Below are 17307 nucleotides of genomic sequence, written 5' to 3'. Positions count from 1 at the left end.
TTTTTGTACTGATCAGTCATCTCCAGAATTATTTTAAGTGAAAAAAAAGCAAAATGTGGAACAGCAAGTATGAAATATTGTTTTGTATAAAAAGAGTGAAATACCAAAATATAAACTGAAAGCATATAAAAAATACAGCAGTGATTGTCTATGGGGAGGCAAAGCTAGAAGCTATGAGATGAGAGGGAGTATTTTCATTGAATATATTCATATTTATTTTTCTCAACTTTTGAATCATGTAAATATGTTACCTATCAAAAAATTTAATAAATAAAACAGAAAGCTTCTGTGGCATTCCAGGTAGTTCTCAGAGGAGTAGTCAGACATGTTGGAGACCTGTAGCAGGATGTATTTTCCAACCCACGCACAACAGCATGTGCTGTCCACATGCTCTTCCTACAATGGGACAGTGACATGCCTCCCACAGAGAGGTGGGTCTATTCTGTCCTGCTGAAGATAGGCAGGCCAGAAAATATGGCAAAAGTGATACTATGAGACTTTTGAGGGTAGACCAGAAGAGGTGACTCAGCTTCCACCTGGTCTTCCAGGGATACCAGTTCTTAGGACTCAGCTGCCATGCTGTACAGAAATCTAGGCCACCTGATGTGCCATTCCAGCATCCCAGTGAAGGCCCCAGCTGCCAGCCACCATCAATTGTCAGCCACTGAGTGAGAAAGCCTTTTAAAAATTATTTTGTTTTGTGTTAATACATAATAATTGTACATATTTATAGGGTAACTTGTGATATTTTGCTATATGCACACAGTGTGTAATGGTGAGGAAATCCATAACCTCAAACATTTATCATTTCTTTATGTTGGGAACATTCCAAATCTTCTCTTCCTGCAATTTAAAAATCTACAATAAATTACTGTTAACTATTGTCACCCTACTGTGCTATCAAACACTAGAACTTAGTCCTTCTAACTGTACGTTTGTACCCATTAACTAACCTCCCTTTACTGTACCCGCCTCACCCCTCCCCTCCCCTTGCTACCCTCTGGTTACGATCATTCTACTCTACCTTCATGAGATCAACTCTTTTAGCTCCCACATGAGTGAGAACATGCAATAATTTTCTTTCTGTGCCTGGCTTATTTCACTTAACATAATGTCCTCCAGTTCCATCCGTGTTGCTGCAAATGACAGAATTTTATTCTTTTTTATGGCCAAGTAATATATCATTATGTATATAATACCACATTTTCTTTATTGATTGATAGAATGGTTGGCATGCTGATGGACATTTAGCTTGATTCCAAGTCTTGGCTATTACGAACAGTACTACAATAAACATGGGAGTGCAGATATCTCCTCAATATGCTGATTTCCTTTCTCTTGGGTATATACCCAGCAGTGGGATTGCTGGATCATTCGGTTGATCTACTTTTAGTTTTCTGAGGAACTCCCACACTGCCCTTCATAATGGTTGTACTAAGCTATTTAATACATTCCCATCAATGATGTAGTAGTGTTCCTCTTTTTCTTCATCCTTGCCAGCATGTTATTTTTTGTCTTTTTGCTAATAGTCATTTTATTTTATTTTTTTTCCATTTTTCCTTAGCTCTGTTTTATTTTATATTTACACAAATTTATTTATTATACATTTTATATTTTATAGATGTATTTTTTTATTTTACTTTAAGTTTTAGGGTACATGTGCACAACGTGCAGGTTAATTACATATGTATCCATGTGCCATGTTGGTGTGCTGCACCCAGCAACCCGTCATTTAACATTAGGTATATCTCCAAATGCTATCCCTCCCCACTCCCCCCACCCCACAACAGGCCCCAGTGTGTGATGTTCCCCTTCCTGTGTCCATGTGTTCTCATTGTTCAATTCCCACCTATGAGTGAGAACATGTGGTGTTTGGTTTTCTGTCTAATAGTCATTTTAAATAGGGTGAGATGACCTCTCATTGTGGTTTTGATTTGCATTTCCCTGATGTTAGTGATGTTAGGGATTTTTCATATGTCTGTTGGCCATTTGTATGTCTTCTTTTGTGAAATGTCTTTCAGATCATTTGAACATTAAAAAAAATCAAAATATTTGGAATTTTTTTTGCTATTGAGTTGAGTTCTTCATATAGGCTTGTTATTAATTCCTTGTCAGATGGACAGTTTGCAAATATTTGCTCCCATTCTCTAGGTTTCTCTTGAGTGAGAAAGCCTTTGGAGTGGGTCCAGCCTCAGCCCCCCTCTAACTGCCTCTGAATGAGACCCAGAGTGAGAACTGCCTGGTTGAGCCCAGTCAACCCCCACAATTGTGAGAGACAATAAAATTATAGTTTTGTTTTAAGTCCCTAAATTTTAAGCCGCAGTTCTTGGTTTGTGTGCTTATCTTACACTTGATTTTCCAAGACAGAAGCTTTCTGACAAGCCCATAATGGTGTATGTATGACTTCAAGGAGGTAGCAGAAACAATCCGAGAGGGGCAAGTATTTAGCCTTGTGCAAGGGGAAATAGTCTAGAACAAACAAAACATGCTGACTCTGGATGCCTATAGGAGCCACATGAGAAAGCATTCAACAGGCTGCCGGACACAGATGTCTGGGATTATTTTTTTAAAGCAGAATCTCAGAAGCCAAAAGGTAGCAGCATTTCAGTGACACCTGAAACAGGCAGTTCCTATACTTTTATCATCGATGGTCCTTTGATTACTTACAAAACACAACATGAGTAACAGACAGTGGTATCCTTTCTCTCACAAAAAAAAACAAAAAACAAAAAAACATTAAGACAAGAATGATCAACGACGGCATCATACAAGTTACTCAGAAGAAGGCCAGATGGGGAAATTAAAAGCAAAGCAGTCTTTGTTACTACGTATAAGGTTTGTGCAATAAACCTATTACTGATCTTTAAAATGAAGATTTGAAAGTGAGTAATAATTCCAAGTTAGACTCCTACACACTAATTCATGTAACAGGCATTCTGTCCTAATGATCACTGGCTCACAGAGAAACTTCAAGCCTTCTAAAGGTATCTCTTGACCTGACCTGGTGTGATTCCCTCATTGACACTGACACTCATTCACTCCCATCTGCCACTTATCGAGCCCAAATTCGGGTTGGTTTGCATCACATGTTTTCATCATTCTTTTCCTTTACGGTTGTAAACCTTTCAGCGAGCAGCCTGGCTGATAGCAGGGCAGCTGATGGCAGTGGTTAGGATGCAATTAGGCTGAGCCACGCTTGTCAGCCTTGCTCCACACTCTCCTCTTTCCAGAACACTGTGACAAGGGGCAAGGACCAGAATCAAGGCTCTAACCCCTACACACCTGCCTTTAATATGCTAACTCGGCTTCTGCAAGGCAGTTCCAACCTCCTCCCTGGGCTGTGTCCTGCCTTGACACTTCATTTTTATAAGAGAAAGCAAAGAAAGGGGGCCGTGCTGATGGAAGAGGGAAGGCAGGAAGAAGATTGGCTCTAATTTAAAACCATCTTAGGAGCTCTAAAAAGTTCCAGGTTTACTGATGGACACATTTACTCCTTGAAATCCTTTTCATAAATATCCACCACTTAACATGTACTTTCAAGAGGCATAAATACTGTCAACGTGTCAGCCTTTATGAAAGGGAGATTTCCAGAACCACTTCTTTTCTCCATGGCTAAGAGCCACACGATTACAATCCTATTATAGCTGTACCTTGAGAATATAGCCCTTCCCCACCAGTCTGGGCAAGGCAGGCAAACTCACTCGACTAAGAGCAGCATGGAGGCCTTTTCAATCTCTGTGCAGTGATGCATCCTTCCTTTGCTGCAGAGAAGACGGCAGCTCATCTCTGGTGATAAGGTCTATATCTGAGACTGGTAGGGATTGGAGATGTATTTTGTCAACGGCTCTGGCCAAAGTAACTCTCTAATAATATTCAAGTATGGACAGAGAATGTTTCCTGAGGCTGTTTGGATCACATCTTATTTTGAACAGGCTTTAGTGTGATTTTCTCCCTGTTCTCAGTGGAAATAATGGGTTATGAAGGCAGGCATGGTGCCCCTCTGGAGAACTGCTGGTTCCTCACGAAGGACTGTGCTGGCGTGGCTCTGCATGGGTAGGATCACTGCCAGCTCACCCTGCCACAGCTGCACACAGATGGGTGGGCCCAGCTTTCTGGACAACGGCAGTCAGCAGTGCCCTTCTTTCCTCTCAGACAGCAGACCAGTAGCCACAACATGATAAAATCTATGCTGGAGCCTCAGCCCGGTGTGCCCAGGAGTATCAGAGAAGGAGGAAACAAATAGGCTCTCAGGTGGACTCTGTCACTCAGAAGGGAAAAGGCTCCAGTGCCCACGCCTCCAGATTTACCCTCGGGTGAGCTGGATCCCTGTTTGCTGCTGCTACCCAAGATGAGATGTATGATGCTGAGAACTGGAGCACCCAACCAGACGACATCTGAGGAGGAGCTCTGGAAACTGTAAAGGGGTAAGTGAGTTGGATCACAGCATTATTCTCCCATTTGGAAGCTGAAGCACAGTTGTTGTTTATTTTTTTTCTTTTTTTCTTTTTTTTTTATTATACTTTAGGTTTTAGGGTACATGTGCACAATGTGCAGGTTTGTTACATATGTATCCATGTGCCATGTTGATTTCCTGCACCCATTAACTCGTCATTTAGCATTAGGTATATCTCCTAATGCTGTCCCTCCCCCCTCCCCCAACCCCACAACAGTCCCCGGAGTGTGATGTTCCCCTTCCTGTGTCCATGAGTTCTCATTGTTCAATTCCCACCTATGAGTGAGAACACGCGGTGTTTGGTTTTTTGTCCTTGCGATAGTTTACTGAGAATGATGTTTTCCAGTTTCATCCATGTCCCTACAAAGGACATGAACTCATCATTTTTTATGGCTGCATAGTATTCCATGGTGTATATGTGCCACATTTTCTTAATCCAGTCTATTGTTGTTGGACATTTGGGTTGGTTCCAACTCTTCGCTATTGTGAATAGTGCCGCAATAAACATACGTGTGCATGTGTCTTTATAGCAGCATGATTTATAGTCCTTTGGGTATATACCCAGTAATGGGATGGCTGGGTCAAATGGTATTTCTAGTTCTAGATCCCTGAGGAATCGCCACACTGACTTCCACAATGGTTGAACTAGTTTACAGTCCCACCAACAGTGTAGAAGTGTTCCTATTTCTCCACATCCTCTCCAGCACCTGTTGTTTCCTGATTTTTTTAATGATGGCCATTCTAACTGGTGTGAGATGGTATCTCACTGTGGTTTTGATTTGCATTTCTCTGATGGCCAGTGATGATGAGCATTTCTTCATGTGTTTTTTGGCTGCATGAATGTCTTCTTTTGAGAAGTGTCTGTTCATGTCCTTCACCCACTTGTTGATGGGGTTGTTTGTTTTTTTCTTGTAAATTTGTTTGAGTTCATTGTAGATTCTGTATATTAGCCCTTTGTCAGATGAGTAGGTTGCAAAAATGTTCTCCCATTCTGTAGGTTGCCTGTTCACTCTGATGGTAGTTTCTTTTGCTGTGCAGAAGCTCGTTAGTTTAATTAGATCCCATTTGTCAATTTTGCCTTTTGTTGCCATTGCTTTTGATGTTTTAGACATGAAGTCCTTGCCCACGCCTCTGTCCTGAATGGTATTGCCTAGGTTTTCTTGTAGGATTTTAATGGTTTTAGGTCTAACATTTAAGTCTTTAATCCAACTTGAATTAATTTTTGTATAAGGTGTAAGGAAGGGATCTAGTTTCAGCTTTCTACATATGGCTAGCCAGTTTTCCCAGCACCATTTATTAAATAGGGAATCCTTTCCCCATTTCTTGTTTTTGTCAGGTTTGTCAAAGATCAGATAGTTGTAGATATGCAGCATCATTTCTGAGGGCTCTGTTCTGTTCCATTGATCTATGTCTCTGTTGTGGTACCAGTACCATGCTGTTTTGGTTACTGTAGCCTTGTAGTATAGTTTAAAGTCAGGTAGCGTGATGCCTCCAGCTTTGTTCTTTTGGCTTAGGATTGACTTGGTGATGCGGGCTCTTTTTTGGTTCCATATGAACTTTAAAGTAGTTTTTTCCAATTCTGTGAAGAAAGTCATTGGTAGCTTGATGGGGATGGCATTGAATCTATAAATTACCTTGGGCAGTATGGCCATTTTCACGATATTGATTCTTCCAACCCATGAGCATGGAATATTCTTCCATTTGTTTGTATCCTCTTTTATTTCATTGAGCAGTGGTTTGTAGTTCTCCTTGAAGAGGTCCTTCACATCCCTTGTAAGTTGGATTCCTAGGTATTTTATTCTCTTTGAAGCACAGTTGTTTTTAAAAGTATACATTCTCAGTAGGATGACCTTGGCAGCATACACCATTGCTTACCAGGATTTATAGAAAAATATCATCCAGTGGTCTTCAAGGGTGTATGAAAAAAGGAACATAAGCCTCCCTCCAACACTTTGGGCCCCTCTATCTATAGTGATACTGACAGTATTTCTCTATCTTTCTCCCTTCCACATGCGGCCCTGACACACCAGGCTCCTCCTTCAGGAGAGTTAAGCCAGTTTAAAATGTGTTGCTGTGTGTGTGTTTATGTGCTTAATTCTATTGTTAAATCTGTCTCATGATGTGTGCGGACTCCAAGAGGGTCAGGACTATGTCATTTTGACTCACTGTTTGAAACCCGAGGACACTGCCTGAAGTATGTGTAGAAGAAAGAAAGGGAGGAAGGAAGAGAGAGAGAGAGAGAGAGAGAGAGAGAGAGAGAGAGAAACAAGGTGCCAGGCATGGTGCTAAGTACAGGGAACACTTGGTCCAAAGCTGTGGAAGTGCTCACAGCCCAGCAGTGGAGGTAATTCAGTGTGGCCAGGGAAGGGCATGCCGACAGGCACCCACTGGTACTATGGGAAGGCTGAGGAGGGATTCGGGAAGGCTTCCCTGCAACAGAGTGCGCCTCTGCCACTGCCCCAGGGATTCTGGATTTAGGGGCAGCTCTGGCCAGAGGCAGGGACAGCAGAGAGGCACAGGGATGAAGACCAGGCCTTCACTGGGCAGGAAGGCAGCCCAGACATAGCACTTCTGGGTGGAAAGAGCAGACAGTGCTGACTTCCAGATGCATGGTCACCCTCATCCCAGGCACTTCCAGCCAAAACCTATTACAGAGAATCTTAGATTTCCCTGGAGCTGATTTCTCAGATTCTGTCTAGCAATAGAATGCCTTTCTATTCCTAATTCCTAGAGCGGCACATGGGTCTGTGTGCATGTGGGAGACATAATGATGAAGGAATCATGAGTCCACTGTGGTTTGTTAAATACCATCATACAGAACTGCACAGCTAAACCAATGGGGCAGGAGCTGCCATCCTGAGGCCTGCCCCGCAAAATGGGATCTGTCCATCTTTACTGGGGAACCATGATAAACGAGCAAAGACAGACACTGGTGAGGACAAGCCACTTTATTTAAGAGCTTCGACAGCCCAAAGTGGTTTAATATAGATGCATGGAAGATTTATCGAGATGATAAAATACCTGAACTTGAAAGGCACATAAATTATAATTTTGTAGGTTTTTTTCTTTTTAAAATTTCACATAGTCAAGTGCTTTAAGTAATGAATGAAATGCACATAAAGTTGATTTCATTTCACACAAGCTGTCTGGTTAGTGTCTGCAGAGTGCCTTTGCTTCCAGATGGGGCTGAGTTCAGAATCCAGGTCACCCTTCTGTGCCTATGGCCTTCAGTTTCCTTATCACTGTGGAGATCATTGGGAAGATTAATAAATATAATAATAAGGCAGCCATTATTGACAGGGCACTTACCATACTGCATGTTGTACACTGAGGTCAGTGCTTCATATGCTTATCTTGCTTAATGCTCCTAACAGCCCTATGAATTAGCTACAATGATTCTCATTTTACAGATACCAAAACAGGTTTAGAGCACTTTGGTGATACATGGGAAAGTCACACAAGCAATTTTATCTGACTACAAGACTATGGTGTTCACCACTAAGCTGCGACATACATGAAACTATTTGTCCCTCAGCAAATGCTTAAATACATTAGTCATCTTTCCTTACCTTCATATTCCTTTTAAACATACACACACACACACACACACACACACATGCACATGTACCATGAAAAATCTGCCTCTTGGGTTTATGTTCATTTATTTGTTCATTACTGATTCATGCCTTTTTGGCCTGGTACTCTGCTGGGTGCGAAGTTTGCAAAATTAGACTCCATAGCTGCCAGGTCAAAGAGCCAGACCAGTCTGAGGCAGTTACCATGCTCAAATGGATGGCAAGGGTCTGCATGTTGCAGTGGCAGCCCCCTGCAGGGGACCCCCACTCAGCCATCGGTTAGAGACACATCATCAAAAAGACCATTTTAGACCTTTTTCAACCGTAGTTTTCCCCAACTTTTGCTACGCTTTCTTTGGCCTGAGTCTACAAAGACACTCAAACTCTGGGGCTTTCTGACAGTGCAGCTGCCCAGGAGGCCCTTTATCATGCAGAACACCCCTCTCTGCTGCCAGGCTCTTGCTTTATGGCAAAACCACTGCAACAGATAATCTAACCCCCTGACTAATCACCTTGCACAGTTCCTCATAGTGCCTCCACTCCTATCCCTCTCCCGCTGCTGCCCTGTCTTGTTTCATCAATTTTTGTCCAGACTAAGGGACGATATCTATAGTTACAGTAGTAGTATCCTCCCACACGTCAGGCACTGCTCTATGTATTTTAGGCCCTCATTAAATCCCCATAATAACCTTCTGAGGTAGATACTACCACTATGCATATTTTAGTTCATTCAGGAGAAGGAGAGGGTGGGAGTTAATATTTCTTCAGGGCCAACTATATGCCAAGCACCTGTTAAGCCTGAACAATCCTCACGACTCACATGGTGAGTGAGTTGCCCAGGGTCAGTCGCAGAGCTGGGAAGGGCCAGGTCTGTGACCACCAAGCCTGGAGCTTCCCTTCTCATGGGCTGGCACCCTGCCATGGTCTGAGAGGGGAAAAGAGAGGCTGCACAATGGCTGCCCTCTCTCCTCTTCCCTCCAACACCCTCTGTTAACATCTTACCTGTTCTTTTTTACCACTGCCCACAAATGGTGCCAGACTCCTGCCTCATCTGTGTTCCCCCACTCTCTGGGCCTCTCAGTTAGTTTTCATGGAGCACTTCCTTTGTCTACACCAATGTTGTGAACAGAGCCAAATAAGAAATTGGGATCATTTGAGCCAATAAAATACAGTGAGCAGCTGATAGATGTTTCCTGAAACCTAAAATGCTCTCCCAAATCCATGGGGTCTCAAGGTCTGACATGTCCTCAGCAAGGTACCAGCATAGTTGCTGCTTGTGGGAAGTCTTCTGTCCAGTTTTAGGGGGTGACACCAAAAGCTGAGAACCACCAATGAAATTCAGGAAGTAACTGATGCTCAGTGGAGCTGTGTGAACCATACCTTCAGGGGCTCCTGAGTGGCTTTCTGAGAAAAACTGAGAAGCTTTCCCCTGCAAGGCCAGTGGGTCAGAACCCTTTCTCTGGGTTGTGCCAGGGTGGAACTGTCACTTTATTTCACCTGGCCCAGCCGACATGGCCTCCAGGAGGGCAGGGCCCCTGTCTGATTTCTCTCTGAATCCTCAGAGCCAGGGTAAAGTGGGTGCCAGTTAAATGTTTCAAGAATGAACAACTAAACTAGCCATCATTTTAGAGACAGGCTGTTTGAGAGATTCTACTCAGAAGCACTTATTTGATAGAGGAAGAAACAGGACTCAAGGAGAGGAGAAGTGACTTTGCTGAGAGGCAGGCACACTGTGTTTAGTCCAGAATAACATCCAGCCTTGGATGTTTAGTGCAGAGTAACATCCAGCACCCATCACGCAGTGCTAAGCCATTTACATTCACCATTTCCATCCTCAATGGGTAGAACAGTCCCATTTTACAGAGGAGGAAGTTAAGGTTCAGGAACTTGCTTTCCCCCCAGCTCTCTGCAGGCCAGCTTCTCTCAACAAAATGAGTTTGTTCTGTTGTTCTCTGCCCGGGAATTCTCTACAGTTTTAGTTCCAGCAGCCTTTGTAGCTGGGGGCCCTGATAAAAGCTCTCCAGCACCCTAGACTTTCAATCTTCATAGCTCTGACCACAGTTTTAACGTTCACACTTGTTTGCGTAGATATCCATTTGCTGTCGGTCTCCCTCCACTGGACTGTGAGCTGCATGGGGGAGGGCACCACGTTGTTTGGCCTGCCACTGTAACCCCAGCCCTTAGCCCAGCAGCGGGCACTGAGTGGAACACGTTAAGTATTTGTTAGACACTGTGCTTATATTTTTAACCTTTGAGTGCACGAGTGCTAAAGGTGGGATCCGAACCCACGTCTCCGGGACTCTGGTCATAGCCAAAGGGGTGCTGGGGGTTAGGTTGACACGCTGCAGCGAGAACCGCCGGCTCGCAGGCGCAGCGCGGAGCTGTCCCCCCGGTTCGCCCGACCCCTGATGGCTCCGCACTCCACCGCCACCTGTCGCCCCAGCGGGGACTCCCAGGACTCAGTCGGGGGCCGGGAGTCACGTGGGCCCGGGCGTTCAGCCGCGATCCAGGTCCTAGCGGGCTGACGAGGGGCCCAGGCTGCGCTTACCTGCTATTTGCAGGGCTCAGCAACGGCGCTCGGCGAGTCTCGGGGGGCTGCGGGGGACTGCCGGGGACTAGGGGACCTGCTGGGCCTAGCAGGGGCTGTCGGTCAGCGCGCGGCCCGGCGCCCGAGGTCCGAGAGGGAACGACGTTTGGTCTCAGGACTCAAGGCTGCCTCCGGCCCGGGCAGCCTCGGGTCTAGACCCCCTAGTACCTGAGCTGGAGGCGGGGCCTAAGGCGAACTTGACCTTGCGCTCCCTTAGCGGCCCCGGGCGGACGGAGTCTGAGGGAAACAGATCTGCGCCCCGCCCCCTCGCTGGGGCGGGCCCTAAGGAGACCCGGCCCTGGCCCCGCCCAGGGTCCCTAAGCCCCGCCCTCTCCCTTGCCCCCGCCCCCGCCCGCTGGCTCCCAACCGCCAAGGCTCTTTTGTGTTGCGTGCGTGTTTGCTTTTTTATTTTCCTGTTTTGTATTCTGTTTGTTTTGTATTTTTATTTAATTTTCTTTCAAAAAAACTACATGAAAGTAGCGCCCACTTACTTATTAGGAAATAAAATTATCTAGATTTGCTTATAATGAAAGCAACAGGCCACTTCTCCCTCCCATCACAGCTCTTTTTAACAATTCCTCCGTTAATTTCTTCTGGTGGTCACCCGCTTGTCGCAAAAAAAAAAATAAATAAATAAATAAAAAGAAGCTTACATAGCGATTTCTTGATTTATCCATTGACTTTCTGCCATGTTATATGAGGATCTACTCTTTTACTGCGCGGCCCCTGTTTCCTTCTGACAAATTTACACTTCTATTCTCAAGCCCTGCCCTGGTAAATGCCAGATCTCAAAGCAGGGAAGGATTTCTGGGGCCTGAAGCATACACAGTTGTGTGGGGAGAGGGGAAGGGAGGGCTGCTTAAGAAAGAGAAGACAGAATTGGGGCTTGCCAGTGAACATTTATTTAGAATGAGAAAATAAATCTTAACAGAATCCTGGGGTTTTGGAGATTGGGGTCCCTATCCCCTGAAACCCTGAAACCTTAGGAAATTTAGGTCCCAAATTTGCTTCCCTGATGCAGTCTGGCTTCCTCTGCCCACCCAGAACTCTCCATAAGCCCCCAGGGCTCATGGGAGCCTTGCAGAGAGAGGCCTTGAAGGACAAGATTCACTAGATTCTGCCCATACGGTTTCCTAATGGAGTGAATTGGAGTGTGCGAAAAATAGAGACCTCAAGGATGATGTCAACGTTTTTTGATTGCTGTACACTTAATTTCCAGCGTTTCCTAGACACAGGAACACGTCCTCATCTTAGTATGGAGAGTGTTTTATAAGCCTGTCCCCATCACCAGAGCCTCACAGTGCACCCATGAAGTTGGCTGGACAGGTTCACTGTCCACACTTTTAGGAGGCCCACAAACTTGTCCCTTGTGTATTAGCACCGGGGGCATGCAACTTGCACCCAATAAGTACTCAGGTAAAGGGTACTTCCCCACTCAGTCTGAAGACACAGTGTCCGTGCCGTCTCGGATCCCTTTTCTCTTACCTGTGGTGTAAAATGTGGCTCCAGAAGGTGATCCTGGACAAGTCTCTTTACCTTCCCAAGCCTCAGTTTCCTTTCCTGTAATGGGAGGTAACAACCCCTACCACACTGAGTTTTGGGGAGCATGAAGTGGCTTAACATCTTTGGATATTCTTTAATTGATAAGTCGGCTTGTTTCCCAGCAGGGTGGGAGGCTCATGAGAAAGCTTAGGGATTTCTAAGAATCTTGTGTAGCATGTAGTACCACAGGTTGATTAGAGGCCTTCGATTAAAATCATGGGCTGAAGAATCATTCTGAGTCAGGGTCCTAGGCCAGGGAGGGAGAAGCTGCACACAGAGAGCAGAGAAGAGGCTGGGCAAAGACTTCCTCATGCAAGGGAAGCTTTCTTTGCCTGAGGTAGTGAAGGCTAAAGCTTGATCTAGGAGGAAGCCTGGTTTCCTAGGCAAGAAAAAAGGAATGAATTAATGGCACTCGTAGCAACCGGATGTGATTGGAGAGTGTTATTCTATGTGAAGTAACTCAGGAATGGAAAACCAAACATGGTATATTCTCGTAAGTGGGAGCTATGCTATGAGGATGCAAAGACGTAAGAACGACGCAGTGGACTTTGGGGACTCAGAGGGGAAGAATGGGAAGAGAGTGAGAGATAAAAGACTACAAATAGGGTTCAGTGTATACTGCTCGGGTGATGGGTGCACCAAAATCTTACAAATCACCCCTAAGGAACTTACTCATGTAACCAAATACCACGTGTTCCCCAATAACCTATGGAAATAAAAATATTTTTTTAAAAAAGTAGCATCCCCTTGTGCTGGAAGGTAAGAACCTCATATAATAGCCAAGCTTTACTTAACCTCAGCAGGGAAGACGCAGTGGCTGAGAAATCCATTTTGGAGAGGCAACTACCTCCTAATTTTTTAGAAGGAGGAATACCTAAATGCAAGTCTTGTACTTGCTTAAGCTCACAAAAAGACTACTGGATTTTGGGTATGATGGGAATAATATTTTCAGATCTCTTCTTTATTGGTAAGTTTCATTTCTCCTGGATCCTATCTGCCATTATGGCTCAAGGAAGGTGGCCACCTAATGCCACCTCAGGAAGGAGGAAGATTTTACATAGAGGATGTCTCAACTTGAGTCCCTCAGAACCAGATCCTGAGGTAAGAATTAATGCAAGTAGTTATTTGAGAGGTACACGGAACACCAGCAGAGTAATGAAGAAGCAATACAGGAAAGAAAAGGGGAGCTCAATAAAAGATTCAGCCAGCTACTATAATAGATGATTAGGGCTTAATCCTAGGGGAAAACCCTAGAAAACAGTGTGAAGAGCATGCCTTGGAATCATCCCACCCCAGTCTGCAGGAGACAGGTCTCTACAGGGAAAAAAGCTGGAACTGACCACTTAGCTCATATTTTTGAACATTTAAAACATTATTTCTAGGCATAAAAATGTCATTACTAAAATGAGATCTGGCTATAATATAACACTATTCTGCAGTTTCTTTCTATCACCTGACAGTGTGCTGATGAAGTTTTAGGAGGAACTCTTTGGGCGGTAAGCAATGTGCAGATGGCTGAGAATCGGTCCTGGGTTGGACCTGAAGACATTCTGGAAAGCTTGCTTGTGGATGGATTATGATGAGGCAGTAGACTGGGGCAGCCTCTGTGTTTGGATGAACCCATTCTAACCTTGACTTCTGACCTGTTGCTGAGGCAAGCTTTGGGTGTGTAAAGGTAAAATATAAAAGGGAGACTGGTGGACTTTTCAAATGACCAAAGAGGGCAAACTTTTCAGTCACTGCAACTACTTTAGCAGACGGGCGTTTTCTTTACTTTTCTTTTTGAGATGAAATTTCACTTTTGTCGCCCAGGCTGGAGTGCAGTGGCATGATCTTGGTTCACTGCAACCTCCGCCTCCCAGGTTCAAGCAATTTTCCTGCCTCAGCTTCCCAAGTAGCTGAGATTACAAGTGCCCGCCACCAGGCCCAGCTAATTTTTGTATTTTTAGTCGAGACAAGGTTTCACCACGTTGGCCAGGCTGGTCCTGACCTCAGGTGATCCACCCGCCTCGGCCTCCCAAAGTGCTGGGATTACAGGCATGAGCCACCGCGCCTGGCCAGGTGTTTTCTTACAAACAGTGAACAGATAGTACTCATGCCAGGTCTTCCTTATACAGGCATCAAAGCAGGTCCTCACTAGACAACCTTCACTTTGTCAATTTGGCTTCATGGCTATACTTACTATTGAGCTAAAGTTATCCTTTTAAAACATGAATCAGTTTATAACACTCCTCTGCTCAAAAGTTTCCAGTGGCTTCCACCACAATTAGGGTAAAATCTCAAATCCTCCCCCTGGTATGCAAGGCCCTCAAGGATCTGCCCTGACAAGTGCTCCAGCTGTTGGCCATTCTCATCTCTGGTTTCCTTGACTCCATTGCTGTTCCTTGTACACACTGGGCCTGTTTGCACCCAGAACCATGGTGCTGCTGTCCTCATTGACCTAAATGACACACTGCCCACTCTTAGGGTAACTTTCCCAATTCATTAGCTTTCTAATAGACAGCTCCACTTAACAAACAAAAATACTCCCATACAACCCCTTTTATAGTACTTATTAACTATCATTGGAGGATATTTTGCTCACTATCTGTCGCCCTCACAGAAGTGTAGGGCCCAAGAGGGGCTGAATATTTATACATTTTGTTCCCTGATATGTCCTCACACCCACAATAGTGCCTAGCACCCGATATTCAATAAATATCTGTTGAATGAATGAATGCATTGAACTGAGCAAATGAAAAATATATTCAGTACACATACAGATAAAAATATTCTAGAATGCAGACTTTCAACTAATCTAGGTTAGGTTCGTCTCAAACTGAAAAAAATTGTTGGAGCACAGAGAGAAAAATAAAATGAAATGGCTGAGCTGTATTATATAGTCTGATTTATAATTACAGGTTGAGTATTAGACTGAGAACTTTTGCTTTTTTATATTTGACCCAATGTCTACGTTAAACATTTAAGCAAAGGTTAGCTCGAGAGGCTACATACTCACTTAAAAGTAGTAAAAAGAAACAAGGTTCTCCTAGTCACTTAATAATTTGGAATAGTATTCTGTGGCTTCTGTTGGCATTTGAGACCCCGAGACGGTAACTGGTTACCTGAAAATAAAGGCCTTGATCAAATATTTAACATCTCACTTATTTTCATTTTCTGCATAGTTTGTATTCCTGATTCTCACTTTTTTTTTTTTTTTTTACCCATTCTGCAGTCACACAATTCACACACTGAAGTTAATAGAAATGTTTCATGGATTATTAAATGCAGCTAAGCAATGAGTTTTTGCTAGAAAGTAAGGCCAAACTGGGGCCACTTTGCTATTCTAACAAGGTAATTTTTCCCTGAAGGTACAGACTATGAATTTACAGAGGCCTCTACCCTTTATTCTGAAGTTTTGTAAGGCAAATACATTGCTGCAGGAGAGGCTTTAAAGTGGAAAACAGATTCCCCCTGAAAACATGTTTTATGGTGGCACAATTAAGAAGTCTTATAATCAAGAACAGTTGAAAGCACAGAATAAGTGGACCCTTATAATTATGGCAAGAAGACACTAAATGGTGCCTATTTGCTAATGAAAACATTGCACTCTGGTGCCAAAAGCAGTGGAGTGGGTTTTGGTTGGTGCTTACCTGGGTTAATTGTCCAAGGAGTGCTCCAGTAGCAGCATCCCAATGCTGACAGCTGCTGTTCCTAATGGAGCTTTTATATTTTACCCCTATTGCTAAAACCCTAATCCAGGCTTTGATGTCCATTTGGGCCTACTTGGTACAAAGAGGGCCTTCTGGAGGTGGTCAAAGTCATAATGGAAAACACTTTAGGAATAACCCATCCTTTTGTGATCAGGAGAGAGTACCCAGAGAGGTTAGAGAATTTTCTCAAGGTCACACCTGACCAGTGGTGGGTTTGGAGTATCAGTCAGGACTTTTTTATTAGAAGTAATTGAAACAGTCTCTGTGACCCAGTAGACAGGAGTTTATTGGCAGGATTGGGCCTTCAGAACTTACAGAAAGTTTGGAGATCCAGGCTTAGAATGGGATAGGGAGAAAGCAGCTCTGAAAAGCTAGAAAGTGAAAACCCTGGGAAAATCTCTTAGTAGAAAGGTCTGGTCAGGAAGCTGCTGCAGAGATAGATGATTAAATTCCAGACACTTCCTATGCCCTTGTTTCACTCGCACACTAGCCAAAGTCTTGGGAGAGGCCCTCAGATTGGCCAAGATTAGTATACACTCTCCTGCTTGCCCTGGGAAAGGTGTGGGCAAACTCCTTCAACTGCAGATGTTGAAAGGAAAGCATCCAAATTTACTCTCCTACTAAGACTCTCATAGTGGAGAGGGGCAATTTCCCAAAAGGAAACCCAAAGGATGCTGTTAGGAGGAAGGCAGGGATGCAGAGAAGCCAGAGTACAATGAAGCCCCAGTTCAGCTTAGAGTGATAGACTCCTGTGCAGCTAGAGATGGCCACGAGAAGCAAACAGGAGTCTACCTGGGATTAGTAGAAAGATTTTGCTTTGCAAGCACAGGAGCTTCCTGTCCCTCTCCTCCTTTTTCCTTTTGGCTTAGAATGTGGGTACAAACCCAGAAGCCAAGGAGCCATTATGAGTCTTAGAAGTGAACTCCAAGCGTGAACTCCAAAGCCACCTACTAAAGATGGCTGAGTGAATGAATAGGAGTCTGACATATTAAATATATCGTGGAGCTGCTGTACCAGCTCTGAACTGCCTACTTCCAGGCTTCTTATTTTATAAGAAAACTAAAAAGCCTATCTGGCCATGCCACAGTAGTTATCAGTAACATTCAGCCTAGCACAACCTGATAATACAAATTAGTCCTAGGATTCTGGTCTCTCAATCTCCTATGCAGCACCATTCCTGTTCTGCTTACAAAGACATGGCTCCTGCCTTCAAGGAGCTTATGGTTGAATTGAGGTTATATTAGTCAGGGTTCTTCAGAGAAACAGAACCAATAGGATGGATAGATAGATAGATGATAGATAGATAGATAGATAGATAGATAGATAGACGAGGACATTTATTAAGGGAATTGGCTCACATAATTATGGAGGCTAAGAAATCCCACATCTGCCATCTGCAAGCTGGAGAACCAGGAAAGCCCATGGTGTAATTCAGTCTGAGTCCAAAGACCTGAAAAC

At 44.1% G+C, this 17307-nt stretch overlaps 1 protein-coding gene across 5 annotated transcripts in view; it reads right to left on the bottom strand.

Annotated features, from left to right (window-relative positions):
- NMNAT3 (nicotinamide nucleotide adenylyltransferase 3) overlaps nt 1–10839 on the bottom strand; it is a 103270-nt gene extending 92431 nt beyond the window's left edge. For 4 of the 5 annotated variants that reach the window (XM_030816744.1, XM_030816742.1, XM_030816739.1 and 1 more), the window contains exon 1: nt 3702–3791. In XM_030816744.1, the coding sequence (XP_030672604.1) occupies nt 3702–3784 (83 nt within the window). In that variant the 5' untranslated portion in view covers nt 3785–3791. Of the gene's footprint in view, nt 1–3701; nt 3792–10576 lie in introns of those variants that run through there. The other variant, XM_030816741.1, reaches the window with a different exon arrangement.
- Nucleotides 10840–17307: the final 6468 nt, after the last annotated feature.

The sequence above is a fragment of the Nomascus leucogenys genome, chromosome 8, assembly GCF_006542625.1.
Source record: "Nomascus leucogenys isolate Asia chromosome 8, Asia_NLE_v1, whole genome shotgun sequence".
Taxonomy (NCBI): Eukaryota; Metazoa; Chordata; class Mammalia; order Primates; family Hylobatidae; genus Nomascus; species Nomascus leucogenys.
This window is presented reverse-complemented; position numbering and strand designations above follow the sequence as displayed.